A 24644-nucleotide genomic window follows, 5' to 3' on the forward strand; every position below is an offset into this window, starting at 1 on the left:
GTCTAAATCAAAACCTCCCAACCCTCCTCGATCTCATTCTCGTTCACCCAAACCTCCTCATACTCATCGTCATCGAAATCCCTCTCACAGAGTTCCGTGGTCGTCGGTTCTGCTTCAGAGATGGTAGATGTGATTGAGGCTGTAGGGGAGTCGGTGATGGTACCCGTTGCAAGATCTACATTGGGGGTGAGAGCGATCGACGAGGTCGACGTCGAAGCTGTGATGGGGTCTGTCACAGCTGATTCTGCAGCGGAAGTGGAGGCGGATGGAGTGGCAGAGATCCTCTCTGTTTCAGAGACTGACTCGGAGGCAGAACCAATATCTGAAGTAGAGGATGAAATCTCACTCGCACTGGCACTCTCACTCGCGCTAGCACTCGAGGACGCGGAAGGGGACGCCGACGCTGACTCGGTCAAGGTCATCGTGACGTCCAATGTCGTCCATGAGGTGATGTAATCCGTAGCGATACCGTTACCGTCCTCGGAGACAGAGGCGGACACGATAGGTGCGGAAGTTACAGCAGACGCATCAGCCGAGGCTGACGCGGAAGGGGAGAGGGAGGGGGATGGTAGGTCGGAAGAGGCGGAATTAGAAGCTGACGCGGTGGTTGCGGAGGGAGCGACCAAAGAGACGGATGCGGACGCGGAGGATGTCAATTCGGCAGTCGTCACAGCGACCGAACTAGGGTCGATCGCAGAGGGATCGACCGATGAGGGAGAAGCGGAAGGCGCAGATGGGTCGGCAGCGTCGGACAGAGCAGTGGAGGCAGATGCGCTTGCTGAGACAGTGTCTGTAGGTGTGGCTGAACCCCCGGGAGCAGAGATGCTGTCAGTCGATGAAGTCGTGGCATCTGCGCTGGCAACGGCACTCGATACTTCATCGTCACCGCCGCTACCACCATACCAGGGAGGGAATGGAATCGAGCTCGCGGTGGGAGCAGCCGTCGGGGCCGCATCAGCGGAAGAAGTCGACTCGGGACCGCTACCGCCATACCATGGAGGGAACGGGAGGACGGTAGAGGTGGTCGAGTTGTCGCCGAGGGTGACGTTTCCGTAAGGCAGGGTACCGTTGATAGGGTAAGTGCCATTGACGGGATCGGTACCGTTGATGGGGTAAGTTCCGTTCGTGGGAATTGTGCCATTGAAAGGAACAGTACCGTTTGTAGGATAAGAACCGTCGTATGGAGCAGTGCCATTGGTAGTAGCCGGAACGGTACCGCCGATGGGAGCGGTAGGGTTCCCACCGGCAGACGAATCATCGCCGGATGACGCAACATCACCACCGGTACCGGAGGGATCGTCTGAGCCAGAAGACCCCGAGCCGGACGAGCTGGATGAAGAACCATCACCGAAAGATGAAGTGTTGTGTCCTGGAACCGAGTTGGGATCCGAAGAACCGGAAGACGAATCAGTGGAAGAACCGGACGATGTATCTGAGCTAGAAGAAGGGTCGGTGGAAGAGCTCGAACCTGAACCACTGCTATCACCGCCGAAAGAAGACGTGTGATGTCCGGGAACCGCATTGGGATCCGACGCAGGTGCCGAAGGGGCTGAATCTCCTGCACTATCACTGGAGCTCGACGCGTCTGATCCTGAAGAGTCAGAACCAGAGGACGAACTGTCAGTTGTGCTAGAAGATGATGTGTCGGTGGGAATGGGAACATGGACGTTGGTGGCAGGTTGCAGATACGGGTTCGTAGGAGATGCTGTGGCAGCGGATGCCTTACCACCATTATCAGAGCCGGAATCGGACGAAGAATCACTTGAGCCGGATGATGAATCGTCTGACGAGTCAGAGCCAGAGCCAGCGTAAGTCGAACCAGAAGTTGAGCCAGAACTTGATCCTGTAGATTGTGGCGATGCAGGGTTACCAGTGGCGCTTAAATCGGCGGAAGTGGTGATAGGTACAGCCGAGTAACTCTCGCTGTCTTCTCCTCCCGAGTCAGAACCTCCACCGTATATGGACCCACTGGATCCGGAAGCTCCAGAACCAGAACCGGAACCAGAGTCAGAGGGAGGAGGGCTGGTGATGGCAGGATAGGAAGCAGTGGCTGATGCGGTGGCAGGGATGTACGTCGGTGATGCAGTAGCGGTACCGTCTGGACCGATGTGGATCACGTAGTCCCATGTACCGTCTGCCTCCTGCAAGCGTGACACATCAATCAGTATCACTATCGAGGAACAAGTAATGTAGGAGTGGAGCAAAAGCACGAAGACTGAGTAGTATAAATAAGGCACTTACCTGAGTTGGTTCCAAGACTACCTCCAAAGTCAGAGTAGGCATCATAGATCCCATCATCCTACTTGCATAACTCGCAGCAGCAGCTTTCACATCATTCCAGTATGAATCAGAACCGGAGTCAGGACCGGTGCTGGCGTTGGAGCTATCACTTCCACCAGTAGGTTGTGCTCCGCTCCCTTCCTCTGTCGAGGTCGAGACTACTGTCGCTGTGACAGTCTCCGTGGCTGCTGAATACTGAGTATAGGTGTATTCTTGGTACTTGGTCGTACCAGCCAATAAGGAAGATATGGCCTCTGAAGAGAGATTGCCAGGGTTGGAAATCTGGGTGTCGAGACCTGAGGAGTTGTTGACGGTCGTTCCGTTGGTTGAGGAATCGACGTAAGGGGACAAACCGTCGGTAGTCGAAGCGGTAGGTACGGAGGGAATACCAGTGTACGTCAAAGCAGGTCCGGCATCTGTTTCCGCAGATGGTGCGACACTATTTGAAGGAGAGGCAGAAGGATCGATGGAAGAGGGTGAGGCTGTAGGAGACGCTGAGTCCGTCATCGACATGTCAGGAGAAGGCGATGCCTGCTCGGCAAGCATGGCTGAGGCGTATCCCAACGGGTCTGACAAGTACGACGGTTGAGGCCATGACGCCTCGGTTCCAGTGGTCGCCGCATCTTGATCTCCTGCGTCCTGTCTTTTCCCATACACTCTTCTGAACAGAGATTGTTTGTGTCTCTTTGGGTTAGGAATCGCAAGGGAGGAGGAAGCGAGAAGGGGAATGAGGAGGAGGGAAGCGGTTTGATGTTGTTGAAGCCTCATGGTGTGAGAGAGATGAGTTGCCGCCGGGGCCGTCAGTGATATATTATAGGGAGCGTAATGTGCTTTGTTTGCCCGTGAAGTCGACTAGCGATTGTATGGCGAAGGGGGGGAGAAAAGGGTGTAAGGCGAGCTGACTGTCGTCTAGACTAGTCGCAACTATCGATTTCGAGAACCAGAGAACAAAGATGAGAATGAGGTTAAAGACAAGGATGAAAGAGTGTGCAGAGTGAAGATCCTCATCATCATTGTCATGTCATTGCAGAACTATACTACCACTCACGTCTTGACCACGCCTTTCTGGTTCAGGATCCAGTTGACTGGCAAGTGCGTAGCAAGAGAAGAGCAAGAGCACCGGCTCGGCATTAGATCCTTGTTCATGTCTGATCCGAGAGTCAATCTGCCTGCCAATGCCCATCGTTAGGTCCCCTGCTGGTCGACCCAGTGGGGAAGTCTATCGAAGCAGTCTCGAGATGGCGGTACATTACTGATGTGGTATATCAGTCGAGAAGAAGGGGAGAACATGAGGGAACTGTCATGATGGCAGGGGCGATGGGAAAGGGTAGCTTGTATCTGACAGAGATGGCTGGTCCAACAACAACGAGGAGATGGAGGGTCACGGAGCTCAGTCGACACTCCGCGTCAGCCTGATAAATCGTTCAGAGTCTGAGTTGGTTCAATTCTTGCAGAGAAGCGTATCAGCCTCATGAATGTCAGTTTCGCTATTCTCATGCAGTCGAGGTGATCGCTGACTTGGGATCCTTGACTTTTGATGATTGAGCGTAACAATTCAGACCACATCAGCTGAGTCAAGAAAGACTCGAGCATCGGACAACACTTTCGGGCACCTCTTTCCCTGCATGGAAATATCGCACCTCCCCACTACAGTCTTTTCTCCCAAGTCGGTCCGTACCGTGTGATCATCATGGCCTGCCCTACCCTCGCTTCCTCATCACGTACTCTCGTTCCTCGATCATCATTCACACTCTCTCCGCTCGGGTCAACACGAGGAGTCCTCCACCGAGCCCGACCACCACGTATTCCTATCCTCCCCTCCCCTCACACTCCCAAAACACCACTCCCCACATCTGGAACTTCTCATCCCATCGATCCGAATCAGCACGGAGGGAAACAACCTCCATCCACAACAAGTAGTACCACGTTGGAAGCTACAGGATTGACTTTCCACCACTCACCACCTCCTTCTCTGCCGAGCTACACGAATGGACAAGTCCCAAACTTGTTGAAATGGTTGGGAGGGGAAAGTGTGAGACTGACAGGTGACGAAGGGGCACCGATAGTGAAGGAGAGGAAGGTTTACGGTGGGAGGGTAGAATGGAGCGAGGATATTGTGGCGAGAATTAAGGAGCTGAGATCGCAAGGACTGTCAAGAAAGGCTATCGGCGAAACGTGAGTGTGATATCCCCTCAAATCTGGCGCGATGGACAGTGCTGCCTAGGAGATGGAAGCTAGCTTGCGAGTGGACCAGACAACGGTTCTCCGTGTTTGTTTTTGAGAATATCAGTCTTTAATGTGCTGCACAATCTCCTTGCTATCGACCAATATCCAAATCAAGCATCGCGACCTCGAGATGACGCACTGGAATATCTACTGTAGACCAAGGCTAAATCTTTGTCTTATTGACAGCCTTCAGATCCCCGTCGCGCAACATCGACTCATCCCTCGTATCGCTACCCAAACACCTGTCCAAGCAGCCGAAAAGGTGACAGAGCTGGAAGAGCAGAAGTCTACCTGGGGATACAAGAAGAGACTGTCGCGAGAAGTCAGACAGAAGAGAAAGGAGTTTTGGTAGTGAATCGATTTTATGCTTCAGGCCATTCTATGCGTTGCATGCATGATCTGTACATCAGGCGGAACGAAATCCATGTAGTTGTATCGTTCACAACAGTGTCAGTTCAGCGTCTCGTGTTGGATTGCAAGTGTCCAGCTTGTTGGAAAAGTCGACCGAGACCAAGCCGCAGCACGAAATCTTGAAATATCCTCCACTGCCGCCACCCAGATTGACCTTCCAACCTTGACTCTGAATACTCTGCAAATCCGTCTTCTCCTCCGCTCTCCTTGTTTTATCATCTTCTAGAAAAGGTGATCAAATCAAATCACTACGACCTTACAGCGATGAAGTGAGTCTCCCAAGCCATTCTTCTGTAGAGCTTGACTGGATACTCATCTTCCGGTGCCAACAGTACCATTCGCGAGATCAACAGGATCAACGAGCGAGAGCTGGAACTTGGTGTCAAAGGGTCGTGGCATGATGAATATAAAGGCGAGTCCACACGTATCAATCACAGCAAGTCGCAGATAGGAGGACCTGGCTTGAATATCGGATCGTCGGACGGGTGTGCTGATCGCAAAGGTGTTTAGACTCGGCGTATATCTTCGTTGGAGGATTAGCATTTGAGCTCACCGAAGGAGATGTAATCACGATCTTCTCCCAGTGAGTCATTTCTCCTACTCTCATCTCCCATTTAAATCTCATCTATCCCTTGGAACGGATGAACGGAGTCATGATCGTTATTTGTTTGCCTGTACTCTCTCGCCTCATGTGATACTTCGCAGGGGGCAAGTGCCGCTGACACATTCATCGCTCCATGATTTCAGATGGGGTGAGATTGCCGATATCAACTTACCTCGGGATAAAGAGACGGGCAAGACGAGAGGATTCGGCTTTGTCATGTACGAAGATCAGAGGAGTACGGTCTTAGCAGTCGACAATATGAACGGCGCCCAAGTCCTTGGTAGGACGATAAGGGTGAGTCTTCTTTCTTCTAGGTCAAGCGTCGAGAGGCCGAGCGTAGAGGATTACCAGTAGATGCTTGATACCTAAGTGATACCTGGAGGTATACTTGCTAGAAAAAGCTAATGGTATTGCGTGCTTTCATCTCATAGGTCGACCATACGAGGAATTACAAACAGCCCGGGAAGAAGAATGAGGATGGAGAATGGGAAGCTCCAGAAGCGCCGGTGTATAATGCCCTTCCGCCGACAATAGAAGGTGAGTCACGTATCGATGCTTTACCACTGTTTCCACAAATTGCACCTCGACAAGTACTCCGGTTATCTCACCTACACCCGCTCACTGCCTGTCTCTCTGAAATACTGTAAAATCTCACTCTTGACTAATTATAATATCATAACACAGGATCTGAATCATCCGATTCATCCGACGGCGAAGCAGACTCTCTGGATGAAGAAGACCCGATGGCAGCGTTCATCCGTGCCGAGAAGAAGGCAGCGAAGAAGAAGCTCACAAATGGTGAAAAGGGTACGAAGCGGAAACGAGAGGGCGAAAGTAAGGAAGACAGGAAGCGAAGGAAAGAGGAGAAGAGGGTGAAAAAGGAGGAGAAGAGGAGGAAGAAGAAGGAGGAAAGTCACGGTACGAGTGTGAAGCGGGAGATAGGCAGGGATGGCAGTGAGTTCAGGGAGAGGAGGGAGAGGAGTGGGAGTGAGAGCAAAGATAAGTGGGATGACAGGAAGGGCAGAGCGAATAGAGATGATTGGAGAGATGGCAAATGGGAGTTGGAGAGGGAGATGAAAAGCAGAGACACGACGGATGATGCGCGCAAACATCGGGATGACGGAAGACCTGAAGGAAGGGATAGCGATAGACGGCGAGATGATCGACATAGGAGCAGGGATGATCGAGATGTTCGGGAGCGAAGTTATCGGGAAAGGGATGAGAGGGATAGTGAGAGAAGACGCTATGACGACGAGCGGGACAGGAGACCACGAGTTGACGAGAGGAGGTACGACCGTCGGAGAGGTGACGACGATGACAGGAGAAGATACTGAACATATGCATGGTGTGTATTGTGATATGTAACAATGCAAAGCTGTGCGGCCTAAGCATGAGGCTGGACTTGAGCGTGAGATACCTTTGTCCACTCTTCTGGTGACATCTTGCTAGCAGCTGGATTGGACTCGTTGGCGAGGTAGCCATACTTTTTGGGATTGGTGTAGTATACTGAGGGGAGAATCAGCAATTCATCTTTTCCGAATGGTGGAGGATTTCAAATGGCAGCAGAGCGACTTGGACAAGAGGGAAGGAGACACGATTTTAGGAAGGAGAACCGTGAGATGAAGTGCGGAGTGACACTCACAGATATCCGTCTTCCTTGTGGGTTTGGCAGCCTTGATATCCCTTCCTACGAATTTCTCCGGGAAACATTCCTTTCTCAATCCCAAATTATTATGATACACAGCAGATACCTCACCCCCAGCATTGATGATAGCCTGAGCAGCGGATTTACCATATCTCGACAACTCCAACTTGAGTGGAGGCAGCGGTAACTCGGGATCCGGCTCTCCGAGAAGTTTCACTCCTGAAAGGTGGGATAAACCGTGGACTGCGTTGGAACGGACGATAGTCCCAACTGTTATAGTTTCGGTAGGTGAGATTCGGGATTGGGAGATGAACGATTGGAGGGTGGCGATGGATAGAGGTGCGTATGTCTTGGAAGTGCTGTGAATGGAGTGACGGTATTAGCTGGGCTCGCCACAGGGCGCTTAGCGGAGGAGAGCAGAGAGGAACAGTGACAAAGTGCTCTTGGGACACTATCTCTTGTTGGAGAGCCCGGTTGGATATTGTGATACCCACAAATTGATGAACCCTCTCTTGGGGATCTTTCGATGCAGTGGAGTCTGACCACCTTCGAATCCCAATCTTACACCTTTTCCAGCTCTGGCTTTCTGACCTTTATGTCCTCTACCGGATGTACCACCCTTTTGAGAACCTGGACCACGACCATATCGAGTGTCCTACGGATGAGATGGACAGTCAGCGTTTGTCTGAAGATCGCAGGCGAGTCTGATCTAGCACACGGATATTGACGACGAAAACGCACGACTTTTGTCGACCCCTTTGCCGGTGAGAGTTCACCCAGATGAGCAAAAGTGGAAGCGGATCGAGAGGACGATGCGCCAGATGAAGGGATGGCGAGCAGTCGCGATGTCGAAGAGAGCAGTGATCGAAGTGGGTTGGTGAACATGTTGAGGGACATGACGAAGGTGCTGTGTCAGGCTCGAACACACACTTGGCCAAGAGTGTTTCCAGTCAGTGAGATAGATGGTAGTTGGAGATGAGTGAAACGATCCAGTTATTGAACAGCAGAAAAGGGGTTTTTATCACCCTCCCTATGCACCGGGAACAACCTACTTGGACACTTCGAAATGCCACATCATCGTTAATTTCCACCCTCTGAATCCCTCTTCGCTATCGAGTTGCAGCGGTGAACGATTCGGTTCAAGAAGATATCTTGAGATACAAGTTGACAACAAACAGGAAAGAAGCAAGAGCAAGCTCTCGAGTCGAATCGCGGCACAAATCTTGTATGCTCAGAGCTCTCACTCGAACAGTATATCGTCACTTCAACACCACCACCACTCGGATCACACCTCGCCCTACACCACCCAGATACCTCTCACGACCCCTTCAGTTACGTCAATTCATCATGTCTGCTCCTGATGCCACCCTCCTCAAGGACGAGGTCACCGGCGAGATGATTTCCAAGAAGTGAGGGACTTCCATATATCGCACCACAGACAAAAGTGGTCATGGGTGAAGAGAAGAGCTGATGTTGCTCTATTTCCTTCTCTTAGCGAGCTCAAGCGAAGGACGAAGGAAAGACAAAGAGCCGCTCAGAAGGCTGAGAAGGCTGCTGCTGCCCCTGCCGCTGCCCCAAAGGCAAAGGTGGACAAGACCTCCAAGGCAGATGCCGATGCCGAGCTCGATCCCACTGTGAGCTGTTATGCCCACCTCGCTAGCTATCGAATTCTTCAGTTGACTGATCTTGAAACCAATCTACAGGCCTTCCACGAAATGCGTTCCAAGGAGATCTCAAGATTGAAGAAGACCATGCAACCCAACCCTTACCCTCACAAGTTCCATGTCACGCAGAGCATCCCCTCATTCGTCAAGGTCTGGGGAGCGGAGGGCAAGCTTGCGAACGGTGCTACTGCGTCTGACGAGAAGCCAGTGAGTTGATGATACGGGCTCAAAGAGCTTCGGTCGTAAATCTCAGAGTACGGTGCAAAAGCTGATCGCTGGTCATCTTTCCAAGATCTCCCTCGCCGGTCGAGTCTACACTATCCGAGAGTCTGGTTCCAAGTTGAAGTTCTACGATCTGAAGGCGGACGGTGTCAAGGTGCAGATCATGGCGCAGGTTCAGTGAGTCCATTCGGACTGTCCGCTAGTCTTTCCACGTGCATCGCTGACTGTCCAGCGTCTTCTATCTAGAAATGCTGCCTCACCCGAAGAATACGCCGACACTCACGACCGTATTCGACGAGGTGACATCATCGGTGTGACCGGTGTCCCTTCTCGAACCAAGATGGGCGAACTGTCGCTCTCTATCTCCTCCATCCAGCTCCTTTCACCATGCTTGCATCAACTGCCAGGCCGAGAAGGTGTCGTCGACACCGAGACCCGATACAGGAAGCGATACCTCGATTTGATCATGAACCCTTCTACCAGAGATGTCTTCGTTACCAGATCGAAGGTCGTCAACTACATCAGGAAGTTCTTGGACAACCTCGGTTTCCTCGAAGTGAGCTAGATAAAATCTCGTCATCCTGATGCAATCAAGATTTGTTAGCTGACCAAATGCAACAGGTCGAGACACCTATGATGTCCATGATCGCTGGTGGTGCCACTGCCAAGCCCTTCGTCACTCACCACAACGACCTGAAGCTCGACCTTTTCATGCGTATCGCTCCTGAGCTCTACCTCAAGGAGCTCGTGGTCGGTGGTCTTGACCGAGTCTTTGAGATTGGACGAGTATTCCGAAACGAACAAATCGACATGACTCACAACCCCGAATTCTCCATCTGTGAATTCTACATGGCTTACGCCGACATGTACGATCTCATGGACATGACCGAATCGATGATCTCAGGTTTGGTGAAGTACCTTACTGGAGGCACCACTGTCGAGTTCCACCCTCAAGGAAGGGGTGAGGGGAAGAAGGCTTACACCGTCGACTTCGCTACTCCTTGGAAGAGGTTTGATATGATTGGAGAGTTGGAGAAGCAGTTGAACGTTACTTTCCCTCCTGGAGACACTCTCCACGATGAGAATGCCAACAAGTTCTTGAGAGATCTGTGTGAGAAGGTGAGAGGATGACATGCATCAGAACAGGAACCCTGCTGATGTCGTTGGTTCACAGCACAACGTTGACTGTAGCGAGCCCAAGACCAACGCTCGATTGCTTGACAAGGTGAGATAGGTTGCAGCGCAATACCGGTTGCAAACGAGTTACTGATGTTTCATTCGTAGCTCGTTGGTGAATTTATCGAGAACCAATGCATCAACCCCTCTTTCATCGTCGGTCACCCCCAAGTCATGTCTCCTCTCGCCAAGTACCACCGATCTCGACCTGGACTCTGTGAGCGATTCGAAGCGTTCATGTGCACCAAAGAGATCTGTAACGCGTACACCGAGTTGAACGACCCCTTCGACCAGAGAGATAGGTTCGAGGAGCAAGTGAGACAGAAGGATCAGGGTGATGAGGAGGCTCAAGGTGTTGATGAGACTTTCTTGGATGCGTGAGTCTTTTTTTTATAGTCGCATGATTCATTCTGGGTCTGCCCATAACTCTGCTTGGACATGCTGATTTTTTCCTTCTCAGGCTCGAGTACGGTCTCCCACCAACCGGTGGTTGGGGTCTCGGTATCGACCGATTGGTCATGTTCCTTACCGACTGCGCCAACATCAAGGAAGTGCTGCTCTTCCCTGCTATGCGACCTGTCGTCGCCAACTCTGTCGAGGCCGTTGCTCCTAGCGTCACAGCCACTGAAGCTGCCAAGGAGGCCACTCCCACACAAGTTTAGACGGAGGGAGACAGTCGGGACGAGAGGCTGATGCATACGAAATAGACAATCTGGTTTGATGCTCAATCAATTGTGGCCTATGCAAATCGATGCAAATCCGTCATACATGTTCATTAACGACATAAAGAGGTAGTATACATACAATACAAAACACAACCGTAGACAGGAGATCTCGCTCATACGTGAAGAAGCAGCAAACTCTGGAAATCTACTGGAATCCCGTTGATGACCCTTCCAACATCGCTAGCTCACTTCCTGCACATGGTCCAAAAACGACCACAAACATATCTATCTTCTTCGTACGCTCAGATACCCATTCCTGGCACTTCCTCCACGACACCTACATCGTCCGCCATTCTCCTCATCGCCTCTTCCAAGCTCATCTCGTGACCATCATCATCTCTCAATCCACCCGCACTCGGAAGGGCCAACAAAGCCCTTGCTAGACCTTCGTTCGAAGCAGCCGCTGCCAATTGTGAGAAATCATGCTCTCCCTCTCCTTCTTCGTCTCCTGCTCCTGGATTCTCTTCTTCGCCATTTCCGATCGTATTGGGATCGAGTTGTGTTGCACGTGCTGATCCAGTTTTGGTATCATTGGTATCGTGCCCGTGTGATAGCTCTTCATTTTGTGTTGGCTCTGAAGCGGAAGCAGATGGCTGGCCGAGGAAATGTACGTCGGCCAACGATCGATATCTGTCCAAAGACACCAAAGCATCCGTTGCTACCCTCTTAGAGGCTCCACCTTCTCCAGATCCAGATCCGATATGATCTTGACCTTGTTCCTCCTCCGCACCGTCTCCAATCACGCCACTCGCTCCTCTTGATTCTGACCTCTTGGCTGTACCACTCGCGGTCCTCTTCATAGTCCCTCTTAGGACCTTGTTGTCCTTCACCGGTCCCTTTAGTTTACGATATCGATTGTATAGATCAGGATATTTGACTTTCTGAGAAAGAGCCAGGGCGGGTGGCTTAGCGGGATCTTCAGCGGAAGGATCCGCGGCAACTTTTTGAAGATACTGGATGAGCGAAGACGATTTGTCAGCCAGGACACGCACATCGCTCAAGAAACGCGGTACTTGCAGATTCCTTCTCCTCTTCGGTCATATTCAGGACTTTGCGGATATCATCCAGAGTCTTGCCCTCCTCGATTTGGGTGTTGAGCCAATCGTCGATCACCTTTGGTAATCTTCCACCTTGAGTCTCGACCTCGGCAAAAGGATCTAGAGCATCAAGAGCATGAGTTGCTGACCAATGCTAAAGTTTACTCACCATGCCCTTCGTGCTTCCAATGGTAGACTACCCTACACTCTCCAGATTGGTTTTCGCTCAGGACGATCCTGGCTCCGCAAGCGCACTTCACACTCTTCTTGGTGTTCAATCTCAGTTTCTCCTTCGGTAAAACGGTCGAATGCTTTGATTCGTAAGATCCGGCATGATGACATGTAAATGTGACCTTCTCAAGGACTGGTGAGACCCTATTTCTCCGCCGGGTCTTGAACGGTGCAGCAGATGCTCGTTCTTCCGGTGTCATCGCTACGAATGATTCGATCATCAGCATCATGATAGCTCGTTGCAAGAGGAAGGCTCCTCGTCAGGGAGCTCTGACTCACCTTCGAGAGCCCTGTTATGTGCTCGTATTCTCGCTTGTAATCTCTCCGCTGATCTTTTGTCCGGTGTGGTCGTCCGCCTCTGCACGAAATGACACCAACTGCTCTCTCCCGCTAACCACTTTTCGAACTGAGCGCGACTATCGAACAGGTAGTTCTGTGGGAAGGGGGAATCGTCCCCTCTCTCGGGCTTGGAAAACGGGGCTTGGTAGATTGGTGCGTCTGTGATTGGATTGTCCTCTTCTCCCAGCTTACCACTACCGCCACGAGGTAAACGTCCTCTTACTTGACCATTCTCTTCGCCAGAAGGGTAAGCGTCATTCGATGTTGGAGTTGAGACATCATGTGCTTGTGCCTGTGCTTGTGCTTCCGCTTCCGCCTGTGCTTGCGCATGATCCAACGAAGCCTTGATCACAGCATCGATGTCCTCTTGCGTAGGCGCCGCTGCACCATTATCAAGATGTTGTTGATGTTCTTGTTGGATGACCGCGTCTGGATCGGGATCAGGGAAGAACTCGCTCCCACCCGTCAAGGTGGGATCGATGAAAGGTGTGATATCGACTGCGGTGGCAGCTGCGAGATTGAGTGGTTGTGAATGGGTCTCCGTGTCTGCTGTGGTGGAGTCCATTGTTGTTGTTGTTGTTGTTGTTGTTATTGTTATTGCTGGTGGACGCGTAGAGTGGAGGAAAGGGGGGGGGGGGGAATGTTATGTGGGAGGGAGGAAGAGTAGGAAAAAGGACTGTTCAAGGTGGGTGGTTGAGAAAAAGAGATGGGGAGCGGATAAAGAACTGCAGACAGGCAAACCAGAGACCAGAGTGAGTTCCAGAGATAACACCGCGGGATTATCGTAGAATCAGTCTGACGTGGCAAGCCTCTGCTCCCCCATCCCCCCGGTGTGGAGGTTCGTGGAGGAACGAACACATCCCAACTGATAGATTAGTAGACCCATCCCAGGACTGCAGATCAACCTCTCTTCCTCCTTCCTCCTGTAACATTCACCGATGGCTATGACGATGACGGACCTCACTTCAAGACTGGAGCCTTATCTCCTCCTTGCAAGGTCCACAAAAGGAGCAGCGGCTGCCAAGGTGATCGAGGACGCCACTGCCGCTGTGAGCCATGATCAATATCTCTTCGAGCTGTGACAGGATTCAACGTCTGACGAGTCTTCAGTCCGGCGTGTACGTGTTCGCGGAGCTACTGGAGCTGCCGAATATCCAACAAGTCAGTCAGAAATCTGTTGTCGCTCTGAGCAACCTGAGCAACCTGACGCCAACGTCTACAGCTATCGACCGATCCTTCTTTCAGCGGACATTACCACCTTGTTCGACTATTCGCCTTTGGAACATTAGCGGACTATGAGGGTCAGCCTACCGCAGCGTTGAGATGCCGAACGGGATAGCTGACTGAAGTCGCCTCACAGCAAACACATCAATCTACCCTTCACTCACTTGCACCCATCTGGTCAAGTTGAAACACCTCACGCTCGTTTCGCTCGCACTGCAACAACGAGTAAGCGTCATTCAGCTGCATGCACACAGATTTGCGGACATAGCTGATAAAGTCTACGACAGTCGTTGCGCTATGATCAGCTCCTCTCTGCCCTTGGAATCGATTCTATACGGCAACTCGAAGACCTGATTATTGACGTCATCTACGCCGGTCTGCTCGGAGGAAAGATGCATCATCACGAGAAGGTGCTGCATGTGGACTGGGCGGCTGGGAGGGATCTCGAAGATGCAGACTTGGTCAAAGTCCAAGCCGGTCTCGAGAACTGGTAAGTCAGCTTCTCGAGCCACGTCAGGTGCACTGAGCTAATGACAACCGCGATTGACAGGTGCAAGACGGCCGAATCTTTGCTGTCAGCGCTGGATGCTCAGATCGATCATGTTCGTCGCACTTCAGCTGCTGAGACGGAGTACCTGAATGGGTATCGAAATAAAAGAGATCTGGACTACCAAGAGATGGCAAATGACATACGTTCACGCGGAGGTCCTGGAAGTAAAGGCGGTAAAGGCGATGTACCTCTTCCGTCGGGGGCATTGGAAGGTTCCGGCGCTGAATTCTCCCATGAGACTCTACTTGCCGCCATCGCTTCGGGGTCCGGTGGGGCGTTAGGAGGGAGGAAGTGGGTGCGCTCCATTTCTCCCACTTGTTGTGAATATGTAGCTGATGCTGATGACTTGAAGGGGCAGTCTAACGCGTAACCTTTCTAATCCGGAGGAAGTGGGTAGTTTGAGGTCGACAAAGCGGTCGCGAGATTGATGGACTGTGCGGGGATTGCGTATAGACAGAATGAACAGCATTGTAGCGTTGTATATATCACCATAAATCATGCATGTACGACCATTGACCGCGTCAACCCATTTGGTTTGGCAGGCGATCAGGGAGAGTAAGTGACCTTTGACTTATTACGTAATTGACATCTATCAACGACAACATCCAACTCGGTCGTGTCAAAAGTCAGATATCTTTTCGCCCGCTTCACTTGTTTCTCGTCAATATCATAACATACCACGGAACACGACACTCCTTGAAAAGGATGACAACGGCCACCCCTTCCAGTACTGCTGCGAGCGCGGGCAGTGCTCCGTCAACCCTTTCCGATCGACTAACCGTCCAAGAGAAACTCCTCCTCGCTCAAGCGGTGTACAAACTCGGCGCTTTGAGCTGGCCAGCAGTGAGCAAGCTGTTGGTCGCTCATCCCTGTTGCATAAATCGACCTCTGGAGCTATTCTCGCCTCAAGCGTGTGAAGGAAGCTATGTGGGGCTCATGACGGGGATAGGGATCAACGTGTACGTGGTTCCTGCTGCGTCCGTCTTTCCTCTTGTGACGTCCATACATGGACCCTCGCTGTATGAGGTCATATGTAACGTAGAACTGATGGCTCTTCCGTCTTTACTCGACCCCGCAGTCCCGCCCAAGACGCTATGAAACCTCAAGGTCAGCTGCCATTCATGAGATTGAGTCCGAAACAAGCTGACATGGTCTCATCCATTCAACCAACAGCCAAAGTCCACCTTCGCTTAGCCCAAACATTCTACCTCGCCAGGATGCAAGAGCTTCAGGAAAGCATTACAAATCACGAGACTCGATTCACCCAACTCATGTCCGAGATCAACGCCATCAAAGCGGGCGACATGAACGCGGAGATCAGGGCGGAATTGAGAGGTGTCCTAGCGAGGAAGTACGGGAAGCGATTACTGGATAGCTGGGTTCCGGACGTTGATCAGGTGAAACAAGCTGTTCAGGATGGTAGACCTGCCGATGGAGAGGAAGAAGTGGAGGAAGAGGAAGCAGCAGTTGGTCAAGACAAAGACGTCAAGGAAGAAGCGGAGGAAGAAGTGGAAAAGGCGGATGGTGAAGTTGAAGAGGAAAGTACCGAGAAGGTGCTTGGAGAAGGGATCTTAGAAGCGGATGAAGTGCGAGTCGTTGACGATGAAGAGACGAAGAATGAAGAGGAGGACCAAGATATCGAACAAGAATCAGACGAAGGGGCGCAGGAAGAAGACGAAGATGACGCCCAACCTGAACCCGTCAAGACTCCCAAACGTCCTTCCCGAGCTCCTTCTCATCACTCAGAACTTTCGCTCCCAGGCTCGGATCTCTCGCCGGCTCCTTCGGACAGAGCTTCGGCCGCACCCGAGGAAGAAGAAGCCTCCGCACCTCGCAGCTCTCGAAGCAACAAGCGAAAAGCAAGCACTCAACCCCGAGGGGCACCTGCACCAAAGCGCTCTGGGAGACGAAGCAACGCGACAGCAGCGACGGCCTCACCAGCTCCCACTCAACCCGAATCAGAAGTGGCAGAGCCATCCGAAGCGGAGGATGAAGGGCCGAGTACACGTGGGCGACGATCCTCAAAGCGAGAGTCGACGACGAGGATTGTCAAGAAACCACAACAATCTCCAGCAGCATCGACCCGCACCAAAGGGTCTTCGCCAGCTGTATCGAGACGCGCGCCGTCGGTGAGCTCGAACACCTCTGCGACACCCGGTGGTGCGCAAGAGGAGAGGAGGAGTTCGCGAAGAGCCACTACCACGACTAAGGGGAGAGTCATGAGGGATGATATAGTCTCGAAATCTGTAAGAGAACAGAGCGCGGCCGTTGAAAGTGTCAAGGCGGAGGAAGTGGAAGATGAGGATGTCGAGATGGAAGAAAAGAAGGTTACTCGAGCTTCTGGTAGAAGGAAAGGTGGAGCGCAGCCTGCTCAAGAAGCGATGTCCACTCCGACCGCGGAGAAGCGGGGTACACGAGCTTCAGCCCGGAGTGAGTCTTTGTTTCCCTTTCATGATGAGACGAGCAACGGAAGGGACGGACGGACCAATGACTAGACGGCTGTATGGCTGACAGGTACGCCTCCACCCTCGATCAGCCGTACGCGATTCGGTCGAAAATGATGGCACAGCGGGCGTGAGCGATCGATCGAGAGAGGAGGAAAGTCAGACAGTTGAACCAGATTCGAAACCGGAGCTCGAAACACCAGCTTCAGCTTCAGTAACAACATCGACTCCAGCAGGTGGCGCCTCAGGCGGTCGTTCGTCCCGAAATCAAACATCGGCAACTTCCAAGAGCTCACAGAAACTACTATATTCGCTTCTCGATACCATCTCTTCACATCGTAACGGGAACGTGTTCCAAAACCCGGTGAAGAAATCGGATGCACCGGATTATCATGAGGTGATCAGACGACCTATGGATCTGAAGACGATACGCGGGAGGATCAAGGATGGACATATCTCAAGCATCGACGAGTTTGAGAGAGATGCGCTTCTGATCTTCGCGTGAGTCGAGATCGATTCGAGTGCGATCGTAAATAGAATGGTCAAAAGCTGATCTGACATCTTCACAGCAACGCGATGATGTACAACCAACCTGACTCTCAGGTTTATGCCATGGCGAAGGAGATGTTGAAAGATGCCGAGAGTCACATTGCTCACTTCAGGAGCATGCAGCATCATATGAGTCGATGAGGTGGGACAGCGTCGAGGATGAAACGAAATCAGGAGACAAAATGAGGATTGCAGTTTGTGTGTCGCGGTTGATGTTGAACGCTGGAGGACGAGTCTCATACGGAGCAGCTTCATTCTAAAAAGGCATGTCAAGGTACGGCGCATGTATACGTTGATAGGCGATATCCATTTCTTCCGATCCAGTCATGCGCCATGTAGAGAAGAGTCAGTCAGCCCTTGTACAAAATCAGCAACGCTTTTGATATCCCATCCGTTTCCTATCGGACAGGACCGAGACCTGTGCCTGGACTTTGCTATCGCGAATAGACCGAGATGTCGGTTTTAGTTTGACTTAGTAGATTGCCTGGGAGTATCACGCAAGCGATGGTGCTGATTTCAACGGGTGGGTGTCTGCTTGACGCCATCGTGCGAAAGATCATAGCGATTCTATACTAGCTAGAGCTAGCACTGATCGGATACGACCGAAGTGTGAGAATCGAGTTTGTTGGGTATATATATAAGATATGTATATATTCCGAATGTACGAGCTATGTACGAAATCGTCTGGACTTCTCCCTCTTCAGCTGATTGTGATTGAAAGCGTCCAGAATGACAAGTCGACGACATGGATCTCGGACGAGAGACATCGTCTCTTCCTTTGCTCTACTCAGTCTCCTCGCCCTAGGAGGGGTCACCACGATCCTCTACTCGACCACCAACCTGATCTCTCTCCCCAGGACACTGCTCTCCACCACTTCCGAGGCCGAACTGAGTCGTTCAACGAACGTCTGTCCACAGCCAGACTATACTCCACCCTTCAACTCTTCCTCGTATTTCGATACGGAAGAGTTCTCGAGACTCGAACAAGCGAGATTGTCAGAGGCGATCCGACATAATACGGTCAGTTATGATGATCTGGGGGACCCGTTCCCGAAAGAAGGTGAACCGAGAGATGAGAGATGGGATGTTTTCGATGGGTTTCACAAGTTCTTAAAGAAGACTTATCCTCTGAGGTGAGTCTGGTCTCATGTTCAATTTCACTTGGCATCCGTATATCGAACACATGTCCTTTCTGGCGCTTGGCACTCTGCTCGTCACTGCAAGACGACATTTCGTGGTATATCATAGAATCGCACACGACATGGCCCTCTTTCACCAAGTCCTACAGCTGATCGTGATCTCATCACCGCAGCTTCTCCAAGACCAAGGTCGAAAAGGTCGGAGGGTACACGCTCATCTTCACGCTGGAAGGAACGACCGATGCGAAGCCGCTCCTCTTGACAGGTCATCAGGATACGGTCGGGGTTGGATCTTTGGCCGATTGGGAGCATGATCCGTTCGAGGGGTATTTTGATGGGGTGAGTGGGGACATCCATCGGTCTTTACTCTGGTCATTCTCATGTCTGGCTGTATTCCCTGCGGAAGGCAAGCCACTGTTCGATGTCGATCTACGGACTGACGTTTACTCTTCACTCCCGTTGTTCTACCCACCCACCCACGTCATTCGCAGGAATGGATCTGGGGCCGAGGCGCATCCGATTGCAAGACCAATGTCATCGGACTCCTGTCTGTCCTTGAACATCTCCTCGAGAACGACTACTCGCCCCGCCGTACCCTCATCATCGGTTTCACCCAAGACGAAGAGAGCGGCGGAAGAGGGAGTTCGGCCATCAACGCGACTCTGGGAGAGAGGTATGGGAAGAATGGGCTGGAAATGATCTTGGACGAAGGTGGGGCGGGGTTGAATGATGAGTGGGGGCCTCTGCTTGCCTTGCCTGGTACCGCTGAAAAGGGTGAGTGTGCAAGAAGACGGTGTGGCTCCATATCACTCCTGCTCTGCCATGCTGGGAGATCGAGATTCAGCATCGACAACTGTCCATGAGCTGCTCCAAACTCTACTGATGTCTCGGTTACGAAGCAAGGTGAAGTCAAATGCTGACCCATCCACCCACACACACTTCTATCTAGGCATTGCAAACGTCGAGTTCACCGTCACTTCCCCCGGCGGTCATTCTTCTGTCCCTCCAAAACACACTTCGATCGGATTCCTAGCCCACATCCTCGCCCTCGTCGAGGATGCCGACATCTTCCATCCGGTCCTCTCGTCTGACCACCCGTATTACCACTATCTCCAATGTGTGGTCGAACACGGTGACCCGAAACTCGTTCCGTCATGGTTGGAAAAGGGTCTATCGGACCCTGAAGATCTGGACGAGGTGGCGAAGCGAGTCCAGGAGATTGTGGGTACGACGGAGAGATGGTTGTTGACTACTACGAGGGCGGTGACGAGGATCAGTGGTGGGATCAAGAACAACGTCTTGCCTGATGAAGCTCATTTCCTGGTCAATTCGAGATTGGAGGTGGGTCCGAAAAAACTCGATCGTCGAGCGAATCTAATTGGGCGGGCGGAAGGTGACTGAATGCACTCTCGTTTTCAGGCAACTACCACGCCTGAAATCTACCTCCAGACAATTATCGACACCGTCGTTCCCCAGGCTCAGAAACTCGACCTCACCGTTCATTTCCGTAACGAAACGCTCTACACCGGCTCATCAGGTATCTTGACCATCAACCCAACGGCACTCCTCTCCGCTGCGCCCATAACGTCATGGAAGACGCCCCAATGGTCCACCCTCTCCTCGGCGGTAAGAGCGACTTGGGGCCCGGAGACTGTCACGGCGCCGAGTCTGGCCACGGGTAATACGGATACGGCCAGATACTGGGATTTGACGAAGAATATCGTCAGGTGGACGCCGCTCAGAGTCGATGCTAGAGTCAATATTCATGGTGCGAACGAGAGGATCAAGCTCAAAAGTCATAATGAGGCAGTCAAGTTCTACCATGGTGAGTTTCAAGCAGACGGTACGAGCACAGATCAGGTGCTGACCAAATTTCGTGCTCAGAGTTGATCCTCAGGTTCGATGAGACTGCTTAGACTGCTTGCTTAGGACTGTAGATGTAGGGTAAAAGAGGACAGTTTGACAGCTCATAAATTACTTAACCGTGGTCTCAAGTGATCCCAGAAGATATATCGAGAACTTGTCGGTACACATAGATCAGATCAATCTCGATATAAACAAATACGCTGCGGGATATACTGTGTAGGGACAGAGCTGTTCCATAATAACGATGACCTTTCACTCATATCCCAGAACCTCAACAACAGTCCCATGCGCCCAAGCTAAAGATCGCTGAGTGACCGGTATCACCACTCCATGGTCGTATCTATAGAACAACTGTCCACCCCTTATCCGATCGACATTAGATCATGAGCTCGATACTGACTTGATGTATTCCTGCTTTCCCCCTGCGTTTTCCACAGTCCGGTACCCTTCCTTTTTCGTGATGTCTATATTGCAAGTATCCTACAAATCATAGCTGACGGATTTCCTGCGAACGAGCTTCTGGCGTTCGCCATTAGATGTTGAATGGTACGTTGGGATCCGCTTGCCAATCGAACGTATTCCCTGCGACTTGACCCCAGAAATCGGCAAATTGGTCGATATCGGGAGTCTGCTGTAGTCCGTACTGCTGAACTGACCCTGACGTAGGCCCTTGACCTTGAGCTTGGACTTGTGCTTGGGCTTGCCAGCTCGACGGCGAAGGTCCCGAGCCGCCTGTCGAATTCGGTGTAGTTTGTCCAGAGAAGATCTGACCCTGCGTGGACGCTTGTATCGGATTCGTAGCGGCTGAATACGTCCCGTCGCCAGTGAAAGTGATGTTGTTCCAAAAATTGACGGCTCCATCGCCGAAACCTTGAAGTAGCTCGAGCCCGTCAAAGTTGACACCACCGAGATCGAAAGTCATGTCATATGGGGGTATTCCAGGAGTCGGAGCCACTCGGCCACCAGGTGTAGAGCTAGGTGGGGCACCAGAATTTGGCGTGGGAATGGACGACGCGTACGGAGGTGCGGTTGTATAGTAAGTCGGGTATTGTTGGTTTGATGTGCTTTCGTCATCTCGCACAAGCGTCCGGGTGTCAGATGTCTCGTATAGACGCTGACGCTTTTCCGAATCGGGTGGGACGGGATGAGACTGCCACTGCTGAGGAGCGGCACCTTGAGCAGGAGCAGGAGACGTGGACGAGGAGATCGTTTGCCGAGGTTGCCCACGCGATGCCGGTGGCGGCATCGGTCGCGGATGAGTACTCTGCGAAGCTGAAGCTCGACTTTGGCTTTCACTCGCGGTTGACTTCCTCTTTTTTCCTACTCCAGGCTTCGGATTTTGTTTCACAATCACGACTTCCCTGGCTCGGCTTGCAGCATCGTTTAGTAGCTCCTTCAGCTTCCTGGCTCCTGGCCAGACAGGCTCTAGAGCTTGCAAGCATCTCCTACACGCCTCCACGTGTGATCCCACCGTTTCTATGACGATTTGATCGCGGGCTTGGACTTCGCAAAGGAGGAGAATGACAGCGGACGACCAGAGATATTGGCAGTACACTGCCAGATGATGCGATGGCGGTATGAGTGTTCTCGACTGGGATGCGATGTGAATGACAGACCGAGCGGCGTCGACACAGTGTGCGAGAGATTGGGAGGATGGTGGAGGTTTTGGTCGTGGATAGTCTGGGTTTGAAGGCAGGAAATTCCGGTGAAGGGTGATGAGGACAGTGAAGTAAGAGTTGCTGAGGATGGCGGAGACGATGGAGACTGATCGAGCTGTAGAGGCTTCTTTGTATTTTCTTGGCTGATGGGAACAGAGACGCCTCAGCACAACATCGAAGGCCTGTCATCGTAACGAGAAAGACGACATACCACATCATGCTCGAGCCAGTCTCGAAGGAGCTTATCCGACTTGTTGATCGCATTCTGCTGCGACAGCGCCCAAGATGGATCGGAGACTGACCTTCCATTCGACGGTCGATACAATAGATGCACTACTCTCCCAGCAATTTTACACAATTTGGTCAACGCCACAAACCCGGACATCGTGGAACCAAGGGGCTCCTCGACGCCTTCAGAGTTCGCAGGTGTAGCCTCGTCACGATTCAGTTGTCGAAGGCCGATGTCGTCGACCTCAGCAGGGTACGCCACATCGATGTCAAGGTCATCCACGCCGAGTGGTCGACCAAGGGATATTGACATCATGCGCTCGAGACCATAAATGGCCCACCAGCATCGAGACCGTAGCTGTTTCTCAGCAAATGGGAGTCGGAGTCGTGCAGTAGATCGATGCAGACCAAGATCTTGGGCCACACGAAGTGCTTGTCCAGCGAGCAACCAAGACATAGGCATAGCGTTGACACTAGCCTGGAATGCGGCCATGAGCGTGAGGCATTGCACCTGGTGTATGTTGACATCCTTGAGGGTAGTGTAGTGAAGGATTTGAGCTCTGGGCGGCGAAGCTAGATCAGCAGTGCTGGTCGCGCATGGTGAGTACTTCCATTAACGTACCTCTCGTACCAAATGACACCTGCCTCGGCTTCACCGGGTAGGACGGTCTCTTCGTCTTGAGTCACCTCTTCACGAAGATTTTTCGAACGCTCCCGTTGCCACGCGCGTGAAGTCACCATGACTCTTTCCCCTAACGCAAAGATACCAAATACAACCGAAATGAACTATTGTCCCATTAGTCAAGACCAGCACGGTATAGGTAGCAAGTTTTCTGTGCTCACCGAGCCTCCATAAGTATAATCCCCTTTAGCTCGAGCATCTAACAGTTTCCTGAATTCATCCCTGAACTCATGCTCCAGGAAGATTGGTAGACAAGGATGGACCATCTCGAAGAAAGCGTTCACCATTTCCATCGCCTTCGCTGTGGAGGGGTATTGTACCTCATCGATCGATGGGAGAGCCTTGACTACTCCTGATCCGGCGACTGGCCCAAAATAAGGGTTCGAATCGCGAGGCATGTGATCAGAAACGGCAGAAGGAGATTGACGAGAGGATTTAGGATCAGAAGTATGATGCGAGGAGTTATGAGAGTTCGTATGCGTAGGATGGGGTGGTCTGTCAAGCGACTCGTGCGGGCGGTCACGATGCGAAAAGGAGTCGAGCAAGGAAAGAGTGTTTGATGAACCGATCCATCTGTAGTTGCCCCTCTCGTCTTGCGTCATCTGTCCCGCATCTTCGAGGTCGCCGGAGGCCTGCATCGCTGAGTCCTCCTCCACTTCTCCGTCATCATTCTCGGATTCGGTAGAGCTTGAGTGGTCGACGTTCGCACGTAACTCGTCTTGCCCATCTCTCCCTCCACGTACGGTGCCATCTGTTTGATTTCCGCGTCTCACTACTTGTCCAGCGGCGACCACAGCAGCTTTTGAAGAAGAAAGTTTTTCTTCGGATCCTTGACCTTCCTGCCCTTCTAAGCTTTCCAGGATGGGGAGGAATCTCTGCTGCATTGCTTCCAATGCCTGTACTCTCTGCTCGAGGTTCGCAACATACTGTCGACTGTATGCGGCACGATCTCTCGTTGGCGAGTATGTGCATTCCACTCCCGCCTGGAGACATTGTTGACAAGGACCGGGATTGAACCCGTCAGGCGACTGAGAGGTGCTGGGACCGGGAAGACACTTGATCTTCTTCACTCGACAGCTGCGACAAGCAGAATATGCCCTGACCTTGTGTGCATCAGGGTTGAGGCTGCTGTCTGGGCCGTGATCGCCGGAGAAAGAGGGTCGCTTCTGTCTTGCGGGCTTCTTGGTGGAGGTTGATGGAGGGTTTCTCGAGCTGCTGTGGGAGCGAGGTGGGACAGGCTGCTGTGTGGGAGGAATGGAGCCTCGAGGAGGATAGGAAGGGAGATGCTGATAATGCTGGTGCTCGAAAGGTGTCGTCATGACGCGGCCGGGCTCGCCGAAAAGATCAGACGGATACGATAGGGTGTGTTGATGGAGCTCCGCTGATGGATCGACAAAGCGCAGGTGGCAAGCTATGGAAACATCGTGGCCGGATGCACTTGAGAGACCAGAAGCGATTAGAAGAGGACGTGGGAGACAAGGTGTGTGAAAGAGATGCTGGGATGGTTGGCCGTGGGATCAGAAGTCAACGAAAGACAGAAAGGAGAAAGATTACAAGAAGAAGCAAGATAAATGCAGTTAGCGTTATATGTTATCAACATTGGAACCTGACCACGCGGTAACCACGCCAGACTGGTGGCGGCAGAAATGCGGCCAGGTAACAACAGTAGGTGCGGTTCAGCTTTCATGATTCATGTCTTCCGGACGCTTGCATTTCGACAGACCATCTCACCGATGCACAAGAG

The 24644-nt window shown here is 52.0% G+C and overlaps 10 protein-coding genes across 10 annotated transcripts; 6 read left to right on the forward strand and 4 right to left on the reverse strand.

The window, feature by feature from the left end:
* Window positions 1-2: 2 nt before the first annotated feature.
* On the reverse strand, window positions 3-3048 carry IAR55_003819 (uncharacterized protein; the record flags this gene model as incomplete). Its single annotated transcript, XM_066946925.1, has 2 exons — window positions 3-2141; window positions 2242-3048. The coding sequence occupies 2 exons, from the start codon at window positions 3046-3048 to the stop codon at window positions 3-5; spliced, it is 2946 nt and encodes a 981-aa protein (XP_066802304.1).
* Window positions 3049-3970: 922 nt separating this feature from the next.
* Window positions 3971-4858, forward strand: IAR55_003820 (mitochondrial 54S ribosomal protein mL58; the record flags this gene model as incomplete). Its single annotated transcript, XM_066946926.1, has 2 exons — window positions 3971-4455; window positions 4693-4858. The coding sequence occupies 2 exons, from the start codon at window positions 3971-3973 to the stop codon at window positions 4856-4858; spliced, it is 651 nt and encodes a 216-aa protein (XP_066802305.1).
* A 323-nt stretch (window positions 4859-5181) lies between these two features.
* Window positions 5182-6855, forward strand: IAR55_003821 (uncharacterized protein; the record flags this gene model as incomplete). The annotated part of the gene is made up of 6 exons (XM_066946927.1): window positions 5182-5186; window positions 5250-5329; window positions 5428-5500; window positions 5665-5815; window positions 5953-6058; window positions 6206-6855. The coding sequence occupies 6 exons, from the start codon at window positions 5182-5184 to the stop codon at window positions 6853-6855; spliced, it is 1065 nt and encodes a 354-aa protein (XP_066802306.1).
* A 50-nt stretch (window positions 6856-6905) lies between these two features.
* IAR55_003822 (mitochondrial 54S ribosomal protein uL15m) lies at window positions 6906-8063 on the reverse strand (the record flags this gene model as incomplete). The annotated part of the gene is made up of 4 exons (XM_066946928.1): window positions 6906-7027; window positions 7164-7525; window positions 7661-7821; window positions 7908-8063. 4 exons carry the CDS (start codon window positions 8061-8063, stop codon window positions 6906-6908), a joined length of 801 nt encoding a protein of 266 aa, XP_066802307.1.
* Window positions 8064-8513: 450 nt separating this feature from the next.
* IAR55_003823 (lysine-tRNA ligase) lies at window positions 8514-10890 on the forward strand (the record flags this gene model as incomplete). Its single annotated transcript, XM_066946929.1, has 9 exons — window positions 8514-8575; window positions 8662-8800; window positions 8870-9037; window positions 9123-9229; window positions 9299-9608; window positions 9674-10171; window positions 10227-10277; window positions 10337-10605; window positions 10689-10890. 9 exons carry the CDS (start codon window positions 8514-8516, stop codon window positions 10888-10890), a joined length of 1806 nt encoding a protein of 601 aa, XP_066802308.1.
* A 305-nt stretch (window positions 10891-11195) lies between these two features.
* IAR55_003824 (uncharacterized protein) lies at window positions 11196-13125 on the reverse strand (the record flags this gene model as incomplete). The annotated part of the gene is made up of 4 exons (XM_066946930.1): window positions 11196-11906; window positions 11971-12110; window positions 12160-12423; window positions 12501-13125. 4 exons carry the CDS (start codon window positions 13123-13125, stop codon window positions 11196-11198), a joined length of 1740 nt encoding a protein of 579 aa, XP_066802309.1.
* Window positions 13126-13510: 385 nt separating this feature from the next.
* On the forward strand, window positions 13511-14762 carry IAR55_003825 (uncharacterized protein; the record flags this gene model as incomplete). Its single annotated transcript, XM_066946931.1, has 7 exons — window positions 13511-13609; window positions 13671-13721; window positions 13783-13861; window positions 13921-14009; window positions 14072-14274; window positions 14335-14625; window positions 14693-14762. The coding sequence occupies 7 exons, from the start codon at window positions 13511-13513 to the stop codon at window positions 14760-14762; spliced, it is 882 nt and encodes a 293-aa protein (XP_066802310.1).
* Window positions 14763-15039: 277 nt separating this feature from the next.
* IAR55_003826 (uncharacterized protein) lies at window positions 15040-17468 on the forward strand (the record flags this gene model as incomplete). Its single annotated transcript, XM_066946932.1, has 5 exons — window positions 15040-15293; window positions 15413-15441; window positions 15508-16764; window positions 16871-17279; window positions 17348-17468. The coding sequence occupies 5 exons, from the start codon at window positions 15040-15042 to the stop codon at window positions 17466-17468; spliced, it is 2070 nt and encodes a 689-aa protein (XP_066802311.1).
* Window positions 17469-18056: 588 nt separating this feature from the next.
* Window positions 18057-20382, forward strand: IAR55_003827 (uncharacterized protein; the record flags this gene model as incomplete). Its single annotated transcript, XM_066946933.1, has 6 exons — window positions 18057-18460; window positions 18640-18805; window positions 18958-19240; window positions 19416-19807; window positions 19886-20291; window positions 20351-20382. 6 exons carry the CDS (start codon window positions 18057-18059, stop codon window positions 20380-20382), a joined length of 1683 nt encoding a protein of 560 aa, XP_066802312.1.
* Window positions 20383-20864: 482 nt separating this feature from the next.
* Window positions 20865-24219, reverse strand: IAR55_003828 (uncharacterized protein; the record flags this gene model as incomplete). The annotated part of the gene is made up of 4 exons (XM_066946934.1): window positions 20865-22133; window positions 22202-22778; window positions 22841-23004; window positions 23062-24219. The coding sequence occupies 4 exons, from the start codon at window positions 24217-24219 to the stop codon at window positions 20865-20867; spliced, it is 3168 nt and encodes a 1055-aa protein (XP_066802313.1).
* Window positions 24220-24644: the final 425 nt, after the last annotated feature.

The sequence above is a fragment of the Kwoniella newhampshirensis genome, chromosome 7 (genome assembly GCF_039105145.1).
Source record: "Kwoniella newhampshirensis strain CBS 13917 chromosome 7, whole genome shotgun sequence".
In the NCBI taxonomy this organism is placed as follows: domain Eukaryota; kingdom Fungi; phylum Basidiomycota; class Tremellomycetes; order Tremellales; family Cryptococcaceae; genus Kwoniella; species Kwoniella newhampshirensis.